The sequence below is a fragment of the Strix aluco genome, chromosome 21 (assembly GCF_031877795.1).
Source record: "Strix aluco isolate bStrAlu1 chromosome 21, bStrAlu1.hap1, whole genome shotgun sequence".
Classification (NCBI taxonomy): domain Eukaryota; kingdom Metazoa; phylum Chordata; class Aves; order Strigiformes; family Strigidae; genus Strix; species Strix aluco.
Genome location: NC_133951.1, coordinates 37798 through 60702, shown reverse-complemented (window position 1 = coordinate 60702; position 22905 = coordinate 37798). Strand labels below are relative to the sequence as shown.

The window sequence follows — 22905 nt, the reverse complement described above, 5'->3', positions numbered from 1 at the left end:
CAGGGCCGCCATCCCACTGCCATCACAGCCCCAGGGTGCTAAGGCGAGCCCCAGGCCCAGAGCGCGGCCCAGCACCACCCATGGGGCCAGCGACCGGGGGGCAGGACCCCTCCTGAGCACTGTGGGGCTCCGGGAGCGCTCAGGTTTAAGTCCTATGGGGCGGGAGGCCTCGGGCCTGAAGGCGGCGGGGCGGGGAGGGCTGTGGTTCCCGCCCGCCCCACCGGGTTCAGGCCCGAGGCCTCCCGCCCCGCCCGCCACGGCGCGAGGCTAGAGCGCCGCCGCAGCGCTTCCGCCGGCGCGGCCGCCATCTTAGGCGCGGGCAGTGAAGCCGCCGCATTGAGGCCGTGCCTGGCACAGCCGGGCAGAAGGGAGAGTCGGCTGCGCTGTCAGCCGCACCCGGGAAGCGGGCGGAGCGCCCCGCTCGAGGAGGGAGAGTTTACGCCATTCTCACGCTTTCTCCTCAGGTACCGGCGCTCTTCGGGCAGTAGCTGATACCTCTCTCCCCCTGTGAGGGGAGAGCGCGGCCGCTGTGCCCTCACCTAAGATGGCAGCGGGGGCGGTCTCTCCGCGCGGAGAAGATGGCCGCCGAGGGAAGCGGCGCTCTAGCCGGGTGGCGGAACTCGCTTGGTTGGGTGAGGGGAGCGGGAGGGGATTCCCCCGCCCCGGCTTCATAGGCACCCCCACCATCACCCCAGGGACCCCCTTCTAGCCTTACTGCCTCACAGAGAAACCCTCTAGCCCCCCCCCACTCTCCCATCCCGCGCTCCCCTCAGCTCAGCCCCGCCTTCCCCAGCCCAGGGATCCCCTCTCCGATCTGCTATTCCCCGTTTTGGGGGGGTCTTCCCACCCCTGGCGTATGAGGTGCCTCTGGGCGACCGTGAGGCGGTTTGGGTTGGGGTTACCCGAGGCCTGGCTCCTGGGGGGTGGAGGTTGCTCTGCAAGCAGCACGCTGCCCCGCCCCCCCCGGCTGGTGCATTTTATTTTAATAGCCATATTTTCCTATTTTCTACACCCCCCCACCCCCTTTTATACTTTGTTACAGGAGTGGACCAGCAAGACCATAGGTAGCGGAAGGGTTCCCTTCCTCCTCCTCCTCTCCACCCCTTAAGGGGCGGTGATCGTGGCGGAGAGGAAGAAAAGGATGCCACGGAAGCTGTTGTTGCCTTATAAATCTGTTTTTTCTCACTTTCGAGCTCCACGGGGGTTGCATGACTCTTTGGCGATGAACGCAGCCAGAAGTGGCTACCGGGTCTTCTCGGCCAACTCCACGGCAGCCTGCACCGAGCTGGCGAAGAGGATCACGGAGTAAGTTCCTTCTCTTTCAAGTTTCTTCCTCTCCCCCTCCCCCGAGCTCCTCTGTGCAGGCAGCCTTTCTTCAAAGCGGCTGGAGAGGCTTTTGGCGTCCTCCCGCTTTCCCAAGCCAAAGGTGTCTGCTGTGAGCTCCTTTGCTGTGGAGGTTTTGCACTGAGAGTGTTCAGCAGCTCTGCCCTTTTTCTCCTCAGTGCCGGTTTATCCCTCCCGGTAACTCAGTTTGACCCAGCGACGAGAATGGACCGGCTGTTTTCTGTCTCCTGCGTCTCTGACATCCATTTCAATGCTGGAGAGGCCGGGTTGCAGCAAAGGCTGTTACTTTTGGGGAGGGAGAAGGTGAAACTTGGCTAAACAAACCTCAGAAAGCATTTTAACTGTTTGGGAGATGCTCAAAACTTTCTCTCCTGCTTTTCATGGGGACAGGTTGGCAACCTTGTGTGCTCAACAGCTTTACTGCTTGGGGCACAGGGAGTGTTGGCTGCGCAGACCTTGCTGTAACACCAGCACTTGCACTAACCAAAGTGGATTAGTGAATCTGAGTTTTGGTGGGGTAGGAAAGGTGGGCAGCACATGCTAACAAAAGAGAGTTTAGGGATAGAATTGTGCCCCCTCCCCCTTTTTTTTTCCCAGCCCATTGATTTGGGCAGAGTTTGACCTTGACTTGGCAGGGATGGATGTGTGGGGTCCTGCTGAAGGAGGTGTGTAACAGCTGGCTCCAAAATGGGGCTTTTGCAGCACAGAGGAGCACTGAGTTTACCCTGACACTTGATCTTTTGTTTTGAATTAGTTTGGTTCGCATCAGGGCGCTCCCAGCCGAAGGGGCTTTTCTGAGACAGGCATCTGTGCACTGGGGAGCTGTCATTCTAAAGCAGGATTTGGATTTCCTTTCTTTTCGGCTACAGTTCATGGAAGCTGCTCCCAGAATCGAGGGGGCTCAGTGCTTGTTTGTCTCCTGCAGCAGATAGTGTCCTTGTTACGCCTTAGGCAGCTGCTGGCCTGTTCCTGTCTCCAAGGGCGTGCTTAAATTGGACACATTACCAAATACAGGTGTGCTGCCACCTTAAACTGCAAGAACATTTGGCTGTTTGTCCAGCTAGCTTAATAAACAGTGTGTTCAATCCTTAGCACAGATTATCTCTATGAAGCTGACTTGGCTGTTGGGCTGGGAGTGCTGGTGTTGGGTAATAGTGATGGACTTCTTTGGATGTGAGGTGGAAAGGGAAATCCCAGTGTTTGGGAGTGGAAAGGGTTTTTTTTGGTTAGTGTATTTTTGCTATATTTGGTCAGTTCCGTATCACTTTCCCTTCACAGGTACAACTCTGAAAATAAAGTTTCTCTATATAAAAAAGTAAGTTTTGCTGCAACAGATGGGACATGGTTTTACAAGGCTTGTCCTGTTGCGTCAACAGCGAACGTAACAGAAGTCCCCTGGGGACGAGCTCCAAGTTCTCAGGACTGAAAGAGAAAAAGGGCAATCTTTATTCTCTGCTCTTTGTCTTAAAAATAACTCACTTTTTTTAAAGATGTAATGAGAAGAGACATGGAGCATGCTTCCCCAGGTCATGGCACTGTGCTGCTGTAACCCTCTGCAGGGTTCCCAGTGATGCTCTGAGGGTGAATGACAGCAGGGTCCAGAGAGTGACCTCCTGGCTGTCCTTCGCAAAGTAAACTTTTAATAGAGGCAGCGTGGGCTTTTTGCCTTGGCTGTAATGTCAGTGAGGAAGATGCTCCGGTGGTGGTATGAGCACAACAGTGAGATACACACCTGCTGCTTAAACTGAGACTTGAGGACACATAGCTTTAGTTTCTGTAGGATGGGAGTAGTGACCACTCTGAAATAGAAGGGTGTAAAAGCATTATACGTGAATGAGGTTTTGTTGAAAGGGGCTGCAAAATCTGGAACCATTAATAGAACAAATTTGTCCACAGTAAAATGTCTCCAAAAAATCTCAAAAGGTATTTTCAGCATCTTGTGTGGTGGTTTTGCACCGACTTCCCTTAGGAGCTCAGGGGCTGTTTCAACACGTTTGTAATACATCCCTTGTTTTTTCAGGTTGCAAAAGATTCGTGACTGCTGGCTTTCCCACTGTGTCACATCCCAGCCTGTACTTTGCTGGGGAGGTCAGTTGCACCTTTTAATAGAGTTGGAGCAGTCTTATAAGGGTGAGTCTGTCCTCTAATATTGTGCGTTCTTTTTAAAGTTTTTTTATGACCTTTAGTATAAGTAGTAAAAGAACTTTAAAACAACACGCAATATTAGGAGTAGGGCCCCTTGAGACACTTGTCCATCCAGACTCTGTTGCTCTTTGCCTGTAGGTATGATGTTAAAATCAGTATTTGATGAGTCCTGGCTTATTCTTTTGTAAAAATCTCAAGCCTGGGGAGGAGCAGCATGACATAAACCAGAAATCTGAAAGCTGTTCAATCTCCTCACTTCATTTAATGCAAAACTTCGAGTTGCTTCCGATTCAGGCTCTGAGCATGGCATTCTGGCACCCTTCCGATCTTTACAATTTCCCATTATGCATTCTTGTCTGGCTATAGGATGAGTGACTGAATGGTTAGTCTAACTTTCACTTTGAGTTTTCAGAACTTTTGTTTATGTTAGTGTCAGTCAGGGAGAGAAGATGATGCTGGCTTATGTGAACCAAATACCTTGTGAAACTTTTAAGATGCTCCTTAGACTCAGGACCACTGAAACATAAGTAAAATAATATGTTTATTTATATCTTATAGATTGAGAGGGATGTGGGTTTTTTTAAATTCTTTCCCAGATGGAAAGAAAATTCCTGCTGTAATTAGGACACTTGGCACCTGATTACAAGCTGCATTTGCAGGGGAGAAAGATAATTTCTGTGACCAGTGCTGATCCGTAATGGGCCTTGTGTGCTGCAAGGGGGAGGGAGGTCTAGCAAGGCTTTTTAATCTCTGGAATCCAACAGATGTATTTAGATCTCCCTCTGACTGGAGTGTTTGGCACAGAGGGTACAAATGTTACCTTCCACTCCCTGCTTGTGTGTTTGGGTTGGAGGGGATTGCTGATTGAAGCTTGCTAATGCCTCCCCAGTGCTCCTCCTGTTCTGATCTCTGGTTGCAGGGAGCCAGGTACACAACACTAAAACCAGGGTGGTGTTTTCTGTGAATGAGCGGGAGGTGAGCCCTGCTTTTGGAAGAGACAGTATGTTAGGAGGACTTGCAGCAGCTTCCCTCAGCTGAAGGAGAATTTCTGATGGGATGGAGGAAGAGTAATGTCAGCCTTCCTCATTAGGTTGTCTTGCCGGCCTGTGGGAGTATGGCAGAGGAGAGTCAGGTCGCAGTGACCTTGGGATGCTGCTCTCCCTCTTCTCCAAACCCTGTTCTTGCCTTCTGGAAAGAGCTCGTGCTCTGGGAGGAGAGGGGGTAGCACCAACTCTTTTCCAGCTCAGAAGATTCAGCACTGTGGCAGGAGGCTAACAGATACTACAGGGTGAAACTGCATCAGAGGATTTTGAAAAGGGAAAATAATCAGCTAAAAAGCAGTAGAGGTGAAGAGGGTTACAGGTGGGGGACGGTGCTGGAGTAGGGTGAGTGTGGAGCAGTTGGGCTTTAAGATTTTCTGTGCAGCTTAGGTGAAGCATGTAATGTGGCTGAGCAGATTGGCTTTGCGTCGTAGCTTTCTGTGCCGGCCGGTGCCGGGTTTAGGGGAAGTTCCTTCACGAGGAGTGGACTGGTAGGAGTAGAGGAAAATCTGTGCAGTATTTGCTGGTATTCAGCTGCACGGCTTTGGCACGGCTGGAACAAGTGATGCAAGTGCTAGATAGCTCTGGGTACAAGTGGCAGATGAGCAGCAGGGACTGTTCTTCAAGTATCCAGTTGTGCTGAGTGGATGGAGGGAGGTAAAGGCCAGCTCAGATAGTTACAGGATATTTGAACAGATTGTCTTGTATCCAGGAAGCTGCTGCTTCCTTTCCTGTTCCTGGCTGGTTCTTGTAGTGGGAGATTAGGAAATACACTGTGGAGCTGCTACTGTGCTAGCTGATCTTTAAATAAAAGTTTGCTCGAGTTTGAAAAGCAATTCAAAGTCAGGCCGTGGCTTGCTTTGGCTGTGGCCAAGCATGCAGCAGATCCTCTGCTGTCAGCTCCAGCTCCTTCAGGAGTCTGCAGCGGTTTGTGGAGTCTGTAGGTATGGGGAGAGTTGGGTATTTGCAGAGCTGAGACCAGTGAAAGTGTTTGTAATGAAGAAGCTAATGGCAAAATAAAATTGTATCATAGCCAAGGGCTTTGTATGCAGGTTTCTCTTCAAATTGGATGTTTGTACTGGAGATAACTTTACAACTGTCTTTCAGGTGCTTGTCACAGTGGGAGAAGGAAATGCAGCCCAGGCTGAGAGCCCTTCCCAGCAATACGTGCTTTGGTGGCATGAAGCACTGAAAGTGAACTTGCCTCTTGAATTTTGATTCAGCTAAACGTCAGGTCTCTTTTAACTGACTGTCTGTTGTCTCAAGAGCCTGGTACAGTAGGTTTTGATAGTCTTCAGAGGAGCATTTTAACAGTCTAATACAATCTCGTGGCATTTCCTGAAATACCGCAGTGTGTCACTTCCTTGTTAAACTATAGGTGACTTCTGAGCTGTTCACGTTTAGGCTGTGAATTTGAGACTGATTTTTATAAACACTCTTGTATCCACAGCTTAACATCCTCTTGGCATGTGTTGAGACTGCGGAAAGTTAGATCATCCTTCCTAGGCAATGTTTACAGAGAGATATTCCAGATCGATATAAATTTTTACTGGCCAATTGCTCTGAGTAGGATTTTTTTAAAGCTGTAAAGAGAATTTTTCTCTTAGATGCTATCAGGTCCTAGAGGAGTTAGTTTAGTGATGGAGCTGGTGCGAGGACAGAGCAGAGCGAGGAGCAGGGCTTTCCCTATCTGGTGGATGGTCACACAGGGAAAGCTTACACTGAGATGGTGTTAAAAATTTTAAAAGCTGGGAGCAGCCTGGAGTAGTAAGACCTTGATGCCAGTGTGCCCAGTCCTCTGCACTGAGCTTGGCAGGACTCTGTGTGCATAGCTTTTTTAGCAGATCCCGGTTCTCAAGACTGCTGCTTTTAAAAACAAAAATGACACCAAGCTGAGTTTCTGCCTCTGTTGGATGGAGAAGGGAGCGAGCTTCCAGAAGTGAAGTCGTGCTCTGATATCTGCATGGGTCTGGTTAACAAGTGAGATTTTTGCAAATACCATAAAATCAGCCTGACCGTTCTCCATTCTTAAACACTTCGGTATCAGCAAAAGCCCCCCCACTGCCCCGTAGCCAACTACTGCCCCACACAGCAGGCCTTTTGTCGATGGAGCTCGCTTTGCTTGGAGGTGTGAGTTAGCTACAAGACCTGAAATAGTACTTTTGCCAGAAGAAGCTGTATCTCTCTGCGGGGGTGTGTGCTCTGGGTTACCTGTAGTGGCAGCTTGTGCTTTCCTAGTGTAGATCCAATGACTCTGATATCCAGGCGATCCAGTAATTGTGATAGCCCCTGTTCATACCATTATGCTGTTAGTCCTGGAGCCCAATGCAAACAGAGTTCTTGCTGTCAGTTTAATTCTTCTATTGTCTAAAGCAACAAGCAATTGGGAGCTTCTGCACAGAGAGGATTTAGAGAGAAAAGAGCTGGGGATGGAGAAGAAAAAGGGAGAGGTGATGGGAAGGGGGAATTTGTCTTTGAACTCTGTTACAAATGGTTGCTCCCAGGCTGTGTGGTGGCTAAGGCTGTGCTTGGCCCTTGACTTCGGTGCAGATCTCCCTTTTGACACAAGTCCTGTGGAATTCGATATTTTACAACAGAACCTGCACAAGATGTCCCTTCTTTAATAGCCTTGACTAAATCAAGGTTTTATCAGACTCCTTCACTGGCTGAAGTCTTGTCTTATGCAAAGCTTTCAGAAATGGATTTAGTGGAAGGTGTGCCCCTTGGGTAAACATACCTGAACTGCTTTGGTGGAGCTGCCATGCCTGCAGCTCGGAGGACTGCAGAGCGCTACAGGCAGGGTTGATGTATGACTTTTATGGGCAGTTTTATCTCGTATTCTTCCCATTGCTGCCCCTCTTGTTTACTTGCAGTCAACAGTTGGAGCAGAGATGGGATTTATTATCTGAGCAGAGCAATCTACTACTGCTCATTCCTTTAAGCTGGCAGCTGCTTTCTTATTGTCTCTTCTGCTGCTATCTGCACCCAGGTTTGACAAGCCGAGCTGTTTAGTGTCCCTCTTTCCATTGGGGAGCAAACTTACCTTTCCAATTTCTTGTTTCGGCAGCACAGAAGCTGCGCTGCTGCTGCACAGTCTGAATAGGGGACCACTGGGCTCTGGTTTCTTCTTGCCAGCCACATCCTCGCAGAGCGTCACAAACCTCCACTGTGTTTGTTTGCCACCTCTTAACATTGGAAGTGCCACCCTCTAAGGGGTGTTTTGCTGAGATGTGTCCAGCTGGACTGTTTTTGAAGCTTCCCCTCCTTCCACGAGATGCAGGGTTGACTAAGGGCACTTGCACAGTCTTGTTGATAGAGGTTTTTTTCCAGTAGTGAGGTAGGAGCGTGCTGTCTGCAGTGGAGTCAGGGCACGTGTGCCTCCAAAGGGAGCTGCAAGACTTGCCATGCAGTTGCAGAGGAACAAGTGTGAGTCATTAAACATTTCCCCCCACACACTGGTTTGTTCTGCATGTGATTCTTGAGCTAGTTTCGACTTGGATGCCTTGGCAGCGATTAGGCCAAAGCTTAGTGGTTGCAAATGCCTGACTGTCATGGGAAAGACAGCAGGATCCCAACAGCGGCTGTAAGAGCTCGCTGGAGCCCATCTGCAAAAACAAAATTACTGTGCATCCATCCCTGGGCATGCCTTTGCTTGACCAGCTGCCAGCTCTTTTTTGAAGATACTAAAGGTATTGAGGATGCCTTTGTATCGCAGCTGCACGTTTTAAGTCAGCAGGGCTGATGAGAGAAGCTGAATTAGAGATTTGGGTGGCTTGCCTGCTCTGGACGGCACAGTGCCTGGGTGATGCTGCAGTCAGCGACAACCACACGCGTATGATTCTCGTTGTGGGAGTTTACTCACCAGCCCTAGCCATGGCAAAACGTGCTGCCAGACACACGATCGGGAATGTGTGTGTGCCAAATACGTGCTTCGAAGCCAGCTAAGCAACTATATCCCGTTGCATTCGAGTATCTGTTATCGCAGCTGTCGCAGGCACGCTTTCCAGGTCAGCTTCTAGCTGAGACCTCCAGCTTGTGGGCTCGGAGCTGAGTCCAGCAGTTGCTGGTGGGCCAGCAGTGTGCCTGTCTCAGGCTGTCTTGCTGATTGATTTCTGAAAAAACAAATCTTTGGGACAATTGAAATACAAGGCTGAATCTGTGGCTAAGGAAATGAAGAGAGACCAACTGCTGAAGGAGGTAGACTGGGGGAAAACCAGTGACAGGTGTGGGCCCTTTATTTAGGGATAGTCTCCATTCACATAATTTTGGCATGTGTCCAGGTAAATACACTATTTGTGCAGACAGGAAACCACTGCTGTAATCAACGCATTGAACAAGGTATTTTGTAGGCAAAAACTGTTTGCTAATCCAGCGTGTGGGCACGGCCACCAAGCAGACCCTAGCAGAGAGGAGGGACTTGCCCTCTGCTCCAGCCAGCTGAGTTGCAGCAACACGTCTCTCCCAAGTGTCTTGCTGGTGTGGGGTCTCTCAGCTGAGGCACATGGTTAAAGCACACGTGCCTCTAAATACTGATGGGTTACTTGTCAGTACAGCTAAATACAGAAGTGTCACCTGAGGGAATAATCTGTCTTTTGAAGCCTTTTAAAATGTTCTTCAAAATGAATCGTTCTTATAAAGAAATAATTTTTTTTAAAAAAGGGGGGGGTGCAATTGTAATCTTTGTTGTGATGAATGTTGTAGGTTTGACGTTTGAGAAGAGGAAGGAGTAATTTGAAAAAATCAGAAAAGTCTTTTTTGAAGTTAAAATCTCTTCAATCAGCTGAGTTATTTCAGAAGGAAGGTATGGGGGAAGAAAAAAGAAAAAGACGTGGGAGTCAAAAAAAAAAAAAAAAAGACGACTCAGTTGCCATTAATCAAATCTGAGTAAATCATTAATGTTTAGTTCCACAACAGATCCGCCTAAGGTGGCATTGCATAGGCTGGCAAAATGTCCTGTGCCATCAGGAGGCACAGCCTGTGGTCAGTGCAAGGACTGGCTCTTCGAGTGCTGCGTTGACCTGCCGCAGGGCAGCGCGCCCCAGGGACGTCGGAGGGAAGGAGACCCCCAGGGAAGGGGAGGATGTGTAGTTCTGCAGCCTGGCTGGCACACTTGGCTCCCTGTTAGGCAGTGCTGTGTTTTGGTGTGTAATGTTTGGTCCAGTCTCTGCTTTGGATCACGAACTGCTGGGTTCCTCCATTTTTAATCTCCTTTTTCTCTCCAGGCGTCTCGGTGCTGAGCTGGGGAAATCTGTGGTGTACCAGGAAACCAATGGAGGTGAGAGAAATCTTTACTATTTGCAACTATTTTGAGGTAATCTCAGAAATACTGGGTAACTCCATCAGTGAAACCTGTCTAGTAAGCGCAGTGATTCAGCTGTGATGTTGCTGCTGCTCCTGGCAGTGCTAAACCTCCGTGGCTGACCTTGGACAAAGCAATTAAATGTGTTCCTTGTTTTCCCCTGTTATCTTGTTTGTCTGCTCATCAGCTAATGCTTGTCTAAGGGAGAGTCCTACCTTGGGTGTTAGCTGCTACAAAATCTTACATGCTCTTGTGCTTAGCAAAACATCTCCCAGGTTTAAAAGTAATGGCCTGCTTTCTAAGTGTCTGCCTTGCAAACTTTTGAATTATCCCCTTCTTCCAGCCCTTCCCGCCACAGTTTACAGCTGCCCTAGCAAGGACCTGTCCTCTTGCTTTAAAGAGTGCAAATTCAGGGCTGTGCTGGGGAGCGTGCTTCTTGGAGCTTGCTTTCATCTCTTTAGTGTGGCAAGTGTCTGTTTTCCAATGCTGGGCTAGAATGCAAGGATATTGGCTAACAGTTCAGTGGCTAAGAGTCACTTACTGTTTGAAGACCTTATTTGCAAGAGAGACTAGAACCAGAGAGCTGATACAGGTGAGGGGAAGCGTGGGAGGATTTAGCATAGTGCTGTGCTCTTACAGCCAGAATGGCCACGCGGTGTGTAAGCTGCCGTGGTTGTGGTTGGGTTGGCTGTTGTGTTTGTGCTAGTGAGAGCTCTCTGCCCTTTGGGGTTAGCGTTAAATCAGGTTACGTGCTACAAGGTCTGAAGTCGTTCTTCATCACTGCACAGCAAATCCATCTGCTTTCAGCAGAGTCCCTTAAGGTTACTGCCAGTGCCCAGGCAATTAGACTTTGAATTCCGTAGCTGGGTAGATGTTTCTCTCCTTTCACTTGTCCCTGCCCTCTAGTTCATGACTGTGTGGGAAATGAGTGGCTAAGACAGGCACCTCGGGAAACCTGGTGTCATTGCTTTGGCTTTGCAGAGCTGCTTCGGGGCTCGGCCTTTGCGTTTGAGTCTCGGACTGTAGCAATTGTGTTCAGCAGAGACCCGGGTTTTCAGCTAGTGTCAGTGTTGAAATGTCTTGACCTTGATAGTGAAATTGGGGAGATCTCCCTCTGAACTCTGTGCTGCTGGTGTTGCCTTGGGCTCTCCAGCCTGTATAGAGCTGACCCCATGGTAAGCTGCAAAAGAGCCGAGTTACCTTCTTGGTAAGTACTAAAGGTTGCGCTGCTTTGGGTGGTTGGTTGTTCGCTAATGCATGTGGTATTGACAGCTTTCAGCACTCAGCGTGGAGAAATGAAAAGGATCTCTCATTGAGAGTTAGTTAATTGTCTTCTACATGTAAGAGAACAGCTATCCAGCCTGGTTTTGTGTTGTAAATACAACTAACTCACTGATATGTCATGCCAGCTCTTTACTTTCCGGGACCAGCCTTTGGAAAATCCGCTTGGCTCATCTGCCATTTGTGTAGTGGGTGTATGTGCACGAAGGGCAAAGGAGCAAGTCCTCATCTGCCCTGAGCAGTGGCAAAGTTGCTGCTAAAACATGGTTTGTTATCACTGTAAATCTGATGTTTGGAAACAAAACTGACTGTGTTTTCAATCCTCTTCAGAAACAAGAGTTGAAATAAAAGAATCCGTCCGGGGACAGGATATCTTCATTATACAGACAATCCCCAGGTAAGGGACCTGTGGCTCAGTTTTACAGCTGTGATATGCTTTGAATTTCTGGTTCAGCAGATTGTTCGATAGGTTTGCTCATCATTAGCCAGCACGATAACCAGTCTCCTTCCAGTGTTGTCATTGCTTTGACTTACATTTAAGACACCACGTAGTGTTAAGCTGTTAAAATTCCCAGAGGATCGCTTGTGCCACAGCAAACTGAGAAGCGTCCCATCAAATAGCTTAAGTGTGTCACTTGAGGCAAGAACACGTGTGACTGATGGCTTCAAGTGGAATATCCCTGGTCTGTGGGTTGGTGCCCTTGCAGGCTCAGTTGCTTGGTGATTTCTGACTGGCATTTCCATTTCGGAATGTGTAATTTCCTCTGCCTCCCAATTACCAAGCAGCAGAGCCAGCAACGAACAGCAGCTATTGATTTCATTGCAGGCTGGATTACTCTTCCCCTTTTGCTGTGGTGAGGTGGAAGTCCATAGCTTCCCTCTTGTATTCTTGATGATGTTGGGCCTTTTCTTAAGTGGGCCTTTCTGGTTTTTATTTTGGTCTGTTCTAGCCTGGGAATAAGCGGAAAAAGAAGTGCTGCAAGTAACTAGGGGACTAGAAAACCAGCTGCTAACCTCAGGAGCTTTGCTGCTCGCTGGCTGAGGAAGAGTGTAGTGAGATAGCACTAGTATGGTGAGAAGGGAGCCTACAAACAAATAATAACTGCAAAATGGCCAACTATGAGTAGGGGAGGTGCTATTTTCAGAGATGAGGTTTTGATAGGATGCCTTTTGCACAGTTAGCAAAACAAGGATATTCCTGTTCTGATAGCTTTTTTCAAGTTACCAAATTCTGCTCAGATTTGGGAAATCACAAGAACAAATAAGTACCAGAGCTCAAGCAGGTAGCAGAATACCGTTGAAACAGATTTTTTTCTTGCTTGCCAAAGAAATAGAGCCCCGTGAGAACTCAAGTTCATTTCCTCTTTGTAGTGCTTGGCCTGTTGTTAAAGAAATCAGTAGGAATACAAGATCAGCTTGCTCACTTCTGGAGTTCCTGCAGGCTGAGACATTTTCCTAGAGCTCATCTCTCTCTGGACAGATGCTCAAAGTGTTTCTTTCCTCAGGGAGCAAGTAAATCTCTGCGAGAAGAAAATCCGGTGATGCAGGATTATGTTTTGGGTGAATAGTGCCATTTTCCTGTGCCTCGTGAGAGAGTTCTCTGAAATAACTTGTAACTGAGAGCTGTGTAAACATGAAACAGATAAGGTGTTGAGAGAGAGATAACTCAGAGCATTAGGGGCAGCAATAGTTTGGGGAGGGGAAAACCTCCTCTGCTTTTAACTTGTTGATCTCCTTGTTTTTCCATAAACTGAATTCAATGTTGTGGGCCAAGAAAAGGGTCCTTTTTAGCCAAAATGTTCAAGGCCCTCCAGGTGAGGAGCCGCTGTTGTGCAGCCAAGTCATCTTTTATTCTTAAGATGCAGCTGTGCTTTGCTGCATTGCTTGAGAGGACAGGTTCAAGGGCATCTCAATTTTGCAGTGGGTTTCAGGGAGCTTTTCAGGAGAGTAAAAACAACAACTGTGTTGAATAATCTAAGAATAGCACTTCCATGCTCAGTAGCGGTTTGAAAATCAAAGAAAATATTAGGACTTAGTAGGAGGGGAGTAGAGAGGGAAACAACCTTGTTATGCTGCAATGTGAATTCACAGTCTGTGTCTTAAATGCACAGAGAGAATGAAAAGACCTGAATATTTGATACAAGCTCCCTGTCCAAAAAGCATATAGCAGAACTAAAAATGTTACAAAGACCGGTATCGTCCAAGACTGTTGGTGTGTGGACTAGCATTTGTATGAGGGAAAACCAAATAGCTCATGTTTAAACTGTAGAAAAATGGAAGAGTTGGTGCTTTAGTGCTACCCTAAAAGCAAAAGGAGTCTTTTAGTGCTGAGTGTTGGTGCTGGTTGTTGCAAAGTTGATTGGCAGCTTCACGTAAACCATTTGCTCAGCCCCGAGAACAGCGCTGGGGAGCAGCGTGGGAGGCTGCAGGCGGCTGGAGAGGGGTGGGAAGTGGGGTGTGAGGGATAGCTGAGCTGGCTCTGAATGTCCTGGTAATGAGCTGACAGTCCCTGTGTGAGGTCTTGGCTCAGGCTTTCCAGCAGTAACCGTGAGCACGGCTTCAAGGCAGGAGGCGGGGAGGGCAGCAAGGAGGCTGGGGTGCTCTCCTGGGTACCGGTTTTGGAGGTGCTGTGGCTGGGGTTCCACTGCAGATGTTATTTCCCCCAATTAGTCCCCACCCCAAGCCAGGCCCTTAGTTGGGGTCCGTGCCCCTTGCAGAGGAGCAGGTCAGTGTGACGGCTGGCTCAGCATGAAGCATCCAGGAGGGTGCTCCTCGACTCAACGAACCCCCCAGCACCCCCCCGCCCCATGTCCTGCTGGAGGGACAGACGCATCCGCCTCTGCCTAGTGCCTGTGCTGGCTGGTTTGCAGGAGCTTCCCAGAGCCCAGCGTGGGGTCCTGCTTGAGTATGGAGAGAGGGGCTCCTCCTCGAGTAATTTCTCCAGGGATATGGCTGCCAGTGTCCCACAGCAGCACCAGGACTGCTGGTGCCTTTTGAAATCAGTGGTAACCATTTCTCCCAGGAGCAGTTTTGTTCTCTATCCACTTTTCACATGAGTATATATATATTTTTAAAGAGTAATTTGAAAAATAATGATGGAAAATATTGTATTTCTGGGATGAACTTTAAATAGGCTTGAACTTGGCCACTTTCTTTTCATACAACACTGATAGTAGCATCTTTTTCTCCTCTCGTGGCCCCACTGGCACAGCTAAAACACCAAAGGGAAGAAACAGTTCTTTGTTTGCTCGTTGTCCTATGTGGCAGGGGGCTATGTTTTATGTAATTCTTGGCTGGGTTCTTCAGAGCTAACAAAGCTTTCTTGTGTGTAAACGGCATTGTGCACGAGGGCTGGCGGGGCCAGCGGGAGAACAGAGACCCAGAGCGCTCCCAAATGAAGAGGCACAAACAGAGGTTAATTTCTGAAGGAAGGGGGAGTGATGGAGGAATGGAAATCGTTAGAGGTTTGTCACAGGTCACACAAACAGAGGCTCGGATAAACCCTATCTCTGAGCTCTTGGGGAAGTAGTCCCCGGTGGTCAGGAGGAAAATGGGTCCTCGAGCAATGTCTGGGTAACGTCCAGAAAGCTCTGCAGAGCTTTAAGCTGCTCTGTGCTGTTTATTCCTCTGCTGCTGTGTGGAAGGATGGTCCACTCAGCCCCCTCTGTCACCATGGGCTCCACAGCTGAGCCACTGCCGGTGTTGCCCTCCTGGGGACCAGTCTGTGCAAGTGGTGTGTCAGTTGAGGCCGTCTGTGCTGAAACCCCCCAAGCAAGGGTGTCTGTGCTGTCAGAGGATTGCCAGTCCCTGTCTTCTCTGAAGTGCATGTTCTTCAGTTCCCAAGTGATCTCAAGTCAGTTTGGGATGATGCAAACAGTGTCTCTTGGTGGAGGTTTTAAGGAAGTAAAAGGGCTTGGCTTTTTTTTTCCCCTTCCCAAAATGAATTAAAATGCAGACTAATACATCCCTTGCTGGGCCATGTCAGTCATCATGTTGAAGCTAACTGAAAATGGGGTTTTACGAGTATTCCTTGCTGTGGTCTACAGATAAGTTCTGCCTACGTTGCATTTTTGTTTTTTCTTTCAAGAAAGAGTTGTTTAGCATTTACTGTGCTGTTGTTCCTCCCATCTCTGATAAGCTAGATAGCGTGGAGATGCCGATCTACACCAAAGTGATGTGCCTGGACTTTGTATTGCTCCAAAGTGCAATATTTCTTATGGCAGGAAAAATAACCTGCCTTACACTGTTAAAAAAGAAAATACCCTAATAAATCCAATGTGGGTGAAGTTGTGTAGGCTACATGTGTTCTGCTTCTTTAAAAGACTATTTTATTTCAAAATACACTGTATGAGGTGACATTTGTTACAACATAAATGAAAAAATGCCCTTTGTTGTTGTGATGATGGAGGGAAATCATTATACACCTCATGAAAGAATACAAAATCAAATTCCAGTCCACAGCTCTTGAGTACTGGAGTCATGTCCTGTACATACAGCGGTTGATTGTAATGTGCTGTGGCACGATGGAAGGAGCTATACAATTGCAGTCTGGGTCTTGCATACATTAGCATAAGATGTAGCATTATTTGCTTGGAAGTTTGGTGAGGAGAGGTATGGGTATAAAAGGAAAAGGAGTTGCGTTGGAAAAACACCTACTGATACTTGGAATGGTTTTCAAATCTCCTAGGGATGTGAATACTGCTGTCATGGAGCTGCTGATAATGGCGTATGCACTGAAGACGTCCTGTGCCAGGAACATCATTGGGGTCATCCCTTATTTCCCCTACAGCAAACAGAGCAAGATGAGGAAGAGGGGCTCTATAGTCTGCAAGCTGCTGGCTTCAATGCTCGCCAAGGCAGGTGAGTGTTGCAGGCTTGGACGCTGCATTGCATCTGGCTGCTGGGCATCCCAGGGGGCATCTGTCCTTCCATTCTTCTCCCACTCAATGTGGGGATGTGCTGCTGAGCCCTTGTACCCTTCTGGGGGAATTCATTTGCTTCAGCTTAATTTTATTTCTTTGTAACTTGCACCTAGGGAAGTGGCCTAGAAGTGTCATACTGAAATACAGTGTCAGCCTAGTGCTGTGACTTACCACATGCCTGTTTCTCATTATGTCTTTGGAACTTTTTACATTAACCTGTTTATGCTTATTTTATCACATGGCTTAATAGTCTGAGTAATAGCTAAAATAGTCTGGAAAATGGAGATATTCGAGGAACTCCAGCCATGTGGGAGTCTTCTCAATGAATTGTTACCTTTTTTTTTTTTTTTCCCTTAGGTCTAACACACATTATCACTATGGACCTTCATCAAAAGGAAATTCAAGGCTTCTTCAGCTTCCCAGTAGACAACCTGAGAGCATCCCCTTTCTTGCTTCAGTATATACAGGAAGAAGTGAGGTTACTCTAGTTCTATATTTAAGGGTCATTTAGATGAGATGCTGGGGGATATGGTGTAGGGGAGAACTTTGCAGAGTAGGGCTCATGGTTGGACTCGATGATCCCAAGGGTCTTTTCCAACATGAATGATTCTATGATTCTATATATATCAATTTGTCTTAACTCATCTTAATGTGACAGCAGCGTTGGGCCTCGGCTTATGCAGAGGTTGTGTTGTCAGGCTAGGTCAGTCATTCTGTTAATGAATTCTTTCTTAGGGGATACCTGTTGCATGTTTCTTAGGGAAGTGGGGAAATGTTATATTGTATGATTGTACCTGGATAGAAATTGAACTCTTGACCATAAGCAGAAGATGAGCTTGTTCTCTGTAGGGTTAGTGCCATTTGATAGATGCTATTTATGCTTGGGCCTCTAATCACCTTTTAAATCCTGTTAAACTGTCTCCCCTCACCCTTTGTTCTGTGGTGGATGTCTGACTGCTCTGAATTATTGATAGACTTTGTCTTGGGCTGAGTGTAGGAATGCTGAGCACAGCAGGGCTGGGGGCAGGGCATGGAGGTTTTATTTTCCGTGTGCAGAAGATGATGGTTTATGCCCATGCAGCGAGGACAAGGCTTCCCCAGACGGGGAGACCTCCTCCTGCAGACAGAATTAGCTGCTGCCAGTCCCCATAGCGTAGGTTGAGCATGGTGAACATTCCCACCTTTGCCCATTCTGAACACAAGGCTGGCTCCTGCTCTGCACAGGCTCTGGGGCTCCACGTGCTGATCTCCGCAGAGGTTCGATGCCTCTGGCCCCCAGGGCCCGTCACAACCCCTTCCCCTTCCTCCCCTGCGCTGGGCCGTGCCCTGTGCCTCGGGCAGCTGCGCTCAGCGCTGCAGACCAGGCCGTAACTTGTGGGCACCAGTAGGGAAGGAGGCACAGAGCTGCAGTTATGTTCAGAGTAGGACCTGCAGTCTTGCTGAACTAAACTGTGTTGCATTTGGGGCAGAATACACAAATACTGGTGTTGAAAATGAGTGCAATTGACTCTCTAGTTTCTTGCCACAGAAAGAAGATTTGGGTCTGGGGAAGGAGAGTGGGCAGGATTATTCAGCCATGTATCAAATCAGTTACTCACCAGCTAAAAGGTCTTTACTTAAATACCTTTTTATCACATCCAGATTCCAGACTACAGAAATGCAGTTATTGTAGCCAAATCTCCTGATGCAGCTAAAAGGTAAATGGATGCTTTACTAGCTGGTTAGAAGTAACTTGGAAAAGATCTGGGCCGATGGGAAATACACCAGGAAAAATATGGGAGGGTTGCAAATAGATTGGCAGTCTGGTCCATAAGTCCTTTGTGGCTGGAAAGGGGATGGAAGTCTCTTGTAGTGCAGATGGGCAGCTGAATTTTGCAGTCCCAACCCTGTGGGAGTAAACGCTGGAGATCGCTGCTGCTGCAGAGCTGGAAGGTTCACCTGCGGCCAGGATCAGACTTGCTGAGTTTCAGCAGTGCCTGACCATCTCAGAAAGCATTTAGCATATGGAGGAATGCCAGGAGACCCCCGTGGTGGAGCCAAGGGGTAGAGTGGGCTTTGGGATATTAAGGAGGAATGAAAGGTCATTTCCAGTGAAGCTTCTTGCTGGGGAACAGCCGCAGAGGCGCAGCCTTTGCTTGCCCTGCTGGGCTTGGGAGAGGCCTGCTGCACTGGGCTGTGGAGTTGCATCAGCCCAACATGTTCCTGACATGCTGTGGTTGTCCTGCAGGGCTCAGTCTTACGCTGAGAGACTACGGCTGGGACTAGCAGTGATCCACGGAGAGGCTCAGACAGAGCAGGACATGGATGATGGACGTCACTCCCCTCCAATGGTCAAAAATGCAACTGTGCATCCTGGCCTGGAGCTACCATGTAAGATTAAGCTTCTCTGCTTACCTTTGTGAGGGGAGGGGGGGGCGGGGAAAAAAAAAAAGTTTGGGAAATTGCTGTTGGTTTAGTTGTGTAGGTATATCCAGTCTAATGGCAGTTGGATGGGTGGAATTTTTCTCATGGAAAGGTTGATATCATCAAGTTTTAGAAGAAGGTACAAGGGAAGGTTTTTATTTAACTCTTTCTGGCCATACAGAGCATCAGTATTGTTCTAAGGAGGCTGTGCCCACTCAACAGTGTCAGACTGACAAACCTCTGATAAAGACAGTGCTTTTACAGCGCTCAGCAACAAAACTCACTGAGCTAATGGAACAGAAAATAAATTCAAAAGTGTAACTATCATGGGAACAGCCACTGAGACAGGCTGCTGTCCCCAGCGTGCAGGGGACGGCTGACCTTTGTCTTCCCCTCCTGCTGCAGCTATTGTTACTGCTGGAAATTTTCTTCATTTTGGCAGTGAGATGATCATGTTCCAGTGTCTGTTTTGACAAGGTTCTGAGGTTTGTGTGGCTAGGGTGAATAGGTTCTCTGAGAGCATTGCTGAGCTTCTTCCTGTGCTCTTGGCATTGATGGATAAGCACTGATTTTGGAGCACAGAGCAAAGGAAAAAGGAGGAAGCCTGTGTTCTGGGAAGTGCTGTCCTCTTAAGATTGCTTGTATTCCTCCAATGGCAGCAGCCAAGTAACAACAGTACAATCAAAATCCAGCTCCATTTTGGAAGGATTTTTGCTTTCTGGGTAGGTGGTGGTAGGACAGAAATTGAGTGCAGGGAATGTGGCTGAGAAGTGACTGTGGGAAAGGATGCATGCTGTGCTGTGTGGTAAGGAGCTATCCCTCATGCAGCCAAACTTAATTATACCAGCAGTGGCGAGGGCTACTGATAAGTGTCTCCTCTTGTCTTTTTGAAGTTTAGGGAGAACATCTAACCAGTTTGTGGGCAAGTCATGGAGGGAAGGCAAGTAAGACTGCAGGCATTTTACATTACCCCAGTCATTGCTCACTATAATACAATCAGTTAAACAGTGCTTCTGTTGCTGGTGAAACTCCTCTTGGGCCTTGGAGGACACATGGGGTTTGTCATTGAAGTTTGGGACTTCATCTCAATCATTTCCCTTCTGGCAAGGGGTTTTTTTTCATGCCCTTCCAACAAAACAGGAATTTGTGTGGTTACTCTTGGCTTTTTCCTTCCCCTCCTACTCTGAAGAGGATGCTGTCCTCCAAAATATAGCTGACATTTGCTTGCTACTGGGGCATTGATGCGACTGTATTCTTATTTCCAACCATGTCACTTTAAGGAAGCTCAACTGTGGGGGCTTGTACTGCTGGAGAGCCTTGTAAATGGTAGCTTGTACAGAAATGTGCCCTTGTCCAGTTTAGTTATGATTCCAGTGGAAAATTGTTTTCAGTCCTCAGCTATCCAAACACAAACTAATTTGCTGTGTATCACCACTTTCTTATCTCCTGCAGAAACTCAGCACTTGACTAATGACCTTACATTCCTTCATGCCTAAGGCACAAATGTAAAATAATCAAGCTGTGGCTTGGTAGCTGTCTTGTCGGGGAAACGTGGGGTGGATTATGGGGCAGTCTTGTCCAAAACTCTCAGTAGAAAGCTGCTTTTCTCTCCGTTTTCTAATCTGATAGACACCTGGTTTTGAGTGAGCTGGACTCTGGTACTGGCGGTGCACAGTAGTGAGGTGAGAGCTGTGTAAAAGCAGTCTGTAAGCTTCTAGAGCATCCTGGCTGTGTCACAGGCTCTGCCATGGAGCTGCACTCTGCCAGACAGAGGTGAAGATGCAGCTAGGGTCAGGGATGGCAACGCTGTGAGTGTCTGTACTTACCCTCTCTGCTGCGCCTCCTTTTTTGTCCAATTCGGTCATTGGAAAAGTGTGTTCCCACCTCAACTGGCACATCAACCAAAACCCTTGATCAGCTCTTCCTGCTGTGTGTACCATCACCAGCAATCCCGGTGGTGTCGGGTCCGATGGCAGAGTGAAGCAGGTTTCAGCTACGTCCCTGTATTGTTTGTGAAAGGTAGGACGTGTGCTGCTCACCCAGAGCTGGTGCTTCCTTACAACAACACTGGCCGGAAAAAACCTCCGGTTGTTGAAACGGAACCGGTCTCCAGGTCTGCCTGGGTCTGGGCAGTTGGAAGGTGGGGGCACTCCTGGAGGGTGGCTGAGACTGACTGTGGAGGATCCTGCCCTGGGCTGCAGCCGGGTCGGTGTGGAGCATCCTCTCCTCCCTCTCTGGACTCTGCAGTTCAGGGTCCCTGACAGCTGTGTTGCAGCCAGAGAGAAGTGAAACCCCTGTCTGGGAGCAGCCCCAGAGCCCTACAGCAATGACTTGTGCTTCATGCCATTCTTCATGGGCTTCCTAGGGAATTGGCTGGGCTCCTGTGTCCTGGCATACGCCTTTCCTCCTTATTCTAGTAGAGATCATGTGCCTTTAATTAACGAGTCTTATGCAGTGTAAGGGCTTATTTTTTGTCCTGAGAGTGTAGCCTGATGTGATACTCTGATTTGGTGTCATATGGAGCCATAACAGAAAAATGCTGAAGGTGCTTCCAGTTGCACCAAGTGTGGTGCTAGAGCTGCAGCAACAGCTCAGGTCACTCAAAACCCAGAAATCTGAGTTTTTGAGCCAGGACGTCGCTGCGGGGTTATTCTCTTTGATTGTGTGCTCTTTGTGTCTCAAAGCTTGCAGCTGGCCTGGGGCTGTGCTTTAACAAACCCGTGTGGACTCTGTGTTTCCCTGTCCTTGAGAAAAGGGGTGGAGCACCATCTGTTAAATCATTTCAGTGGCTTTGAAATTCAGTACTTTATACAGATAGCTAATGGTCTGCTTCAAACCCAGAGCCCAGCAAACTGCCATGAAGGAAGAGAGTTTGGGTGAAAAACTGGAGTGACTGTAGGTCTGTTCCTCCTTCCCTGTCCCCATCTCTTTCCTGTGTTTGGGCTGGGCACAGAGATGTTACCTGTCATTCCAGTACTATCTCTGCACAAAACAGTTTGTTCTTAAGCTCATAGACTCTGTTGTAAATGCAACACTATTTTTCTTGGTGATTATCACTTTAATGCACGCTGTCAGCTCCAAACAGAATTTGTTTTAGCATTTCTTAACCCATTTTTGACCGCTTAATTAAAGCAGCAGGCTTCTGCACCTGGGAATGCTGTTTCTTCCTGCCAGTGATCATCTCGCCTTCACCATGTGGTACTCGCAGCGAAATAAAAGTGCAGGACAGACTGTTTGGCTGATGAACTTGCTTCCCCCCCACTCCTCAGGGTTCTCTGATAGTCTTGTTTTATAAAAATTGTGGTTGCTCTGGGTTTTTTTCTCTTTTTTCTTTATTCCCCCCCCCCCCCCCCCAAGCTGCAGATACTACAAACATCTTCTCTGACTCTTCAGAAAAAACCCAGCAATTCTTTTAACCTAAACTCGTACGTAATCCCAGGGGTTACGCCAGGCAGAAGTGCAGCTGTGGTTTACTTCTGTTGCCCTCTTTTGTCTACATACAAATGGAGGGTTTGTGTCTGGGACGAAAATGTTCTTTATTATTTGCATAATTTTTCAAGCTCCCTTCTCGTAGCAGTTCTGACTTGCACATCTTGCTATGGCCAAATATTTTGAAGAAAAAGAACCTGGCTGCAGTAACCCTTGCATAAGCTCCCATCGCATCGGAGCAGTTCTCTTGAGATTTAATGTGGTTGTGGGTAGATCTTTGGCTTGCAATTTTTTTCTTTTCTTTGCAGAGAAAATTGAACAAGAAAAAGGGAGAACATCTCTTTAGGATCCGGGTAGGTCGACGTGTTGCCTACCATACTTTAAAAATAAAGCAAAATTTAAATACAGCATTTAAGAGAGAGATGTGAAGCACTGCTGATGTTGCTAGCTGCTGTGTTAGCCTTTAAGCACAGCAAGGAATGTGTCTGCTTCCTTTGTGGAATAGAAGGATACTGATTTGCTGAAACTTCATGTGTTTGCAAGTAAAATAGTACTGAATTTCAGCTCCCTAGGCCTGTTCAGCATTTGCTTAGAAAAGAATTTTCCCTAGCCTGGCTGTTGTAAACAGAAATGGTACTGGTCTGTGGAGGCACAGAAGGGTGGGATGGTGTCGCGGATGAAAGTATTAACACGGTAATATTTAGTAAGAAATCTAGGTTTATTAATAACTAACAGCAATTTGTTATTATAAAATAATTCAGAAATACTAAAAGAAAGAAAAGCGACTTATTCAGATTCTAAAATGACAAGATTCACACTAACTTACTTAACGGTACCTATATATATACATATATACACATGCATGCACATAACAAAATGGACAAACATACAGAAACAAAGGTGTTTGGATTCAGTAGAATGAACACAGAATAGACATACACACACAGAAACAAGGGTACGTACCCACACACACACACACAGAGTAAAGAGAAGCTAGCTCAAAGAAAATTTCCCTCTCGAGTTTAGAGCAAATACTCACAAT

The 22905-nt window shown here is 47.6% G+C and overlaps 1 protein-coding gene across 5 annotated transcripts in view; it reads left to right on the top strand.

Annotated features, from left to right (window-relative positions):
- Nucleotides 1-311: 311 nt before the first annotated feature.
- The window catches only part of PRPSAP1 (phosphoribosyl pyrophosphate synthetase associated protein 1), a 27855-nt gene continuing 5261 nt past the window's right edge, over nt 312-22905 (top strand). Inside the window, exons 1-8 of one of the 5 annotated variants that reach the window (XM_074847187.1) lie at nt 312-464; nt 1194-1305; nt 9752-9804; nt 11440-11506; nt 15797-15969; nt 16389-16504; nt 17673-17728; nt 18259-18401. In XM_074847187.1, coding sequence (XP_074703288.1) covers nt 1223-1305; nt 9752-9804; nt 11440-11506; nt 15797-15969; nt 16389-16504; nt 17673-17728; nt 18259-18401 — 691 coding nt within the window. In that variant the 5' untranslated portion in view covers nt 312-464; nt 1194-1222. Of the gene's footprint in view, nt 465-485; nt 633-1042; nt 1306-9751; nt 9805-11439; nt 11507-15796; nt 15970-16388; nt 16505-17672; nt 17729-18258; nt 18402-22905 lie in introns of those variants that run through there. The other 4 variants (XM_074847184.1, XM_074847182.1, XM_074847185.1 and 1 more) reach the window with 4 other exon arrangements.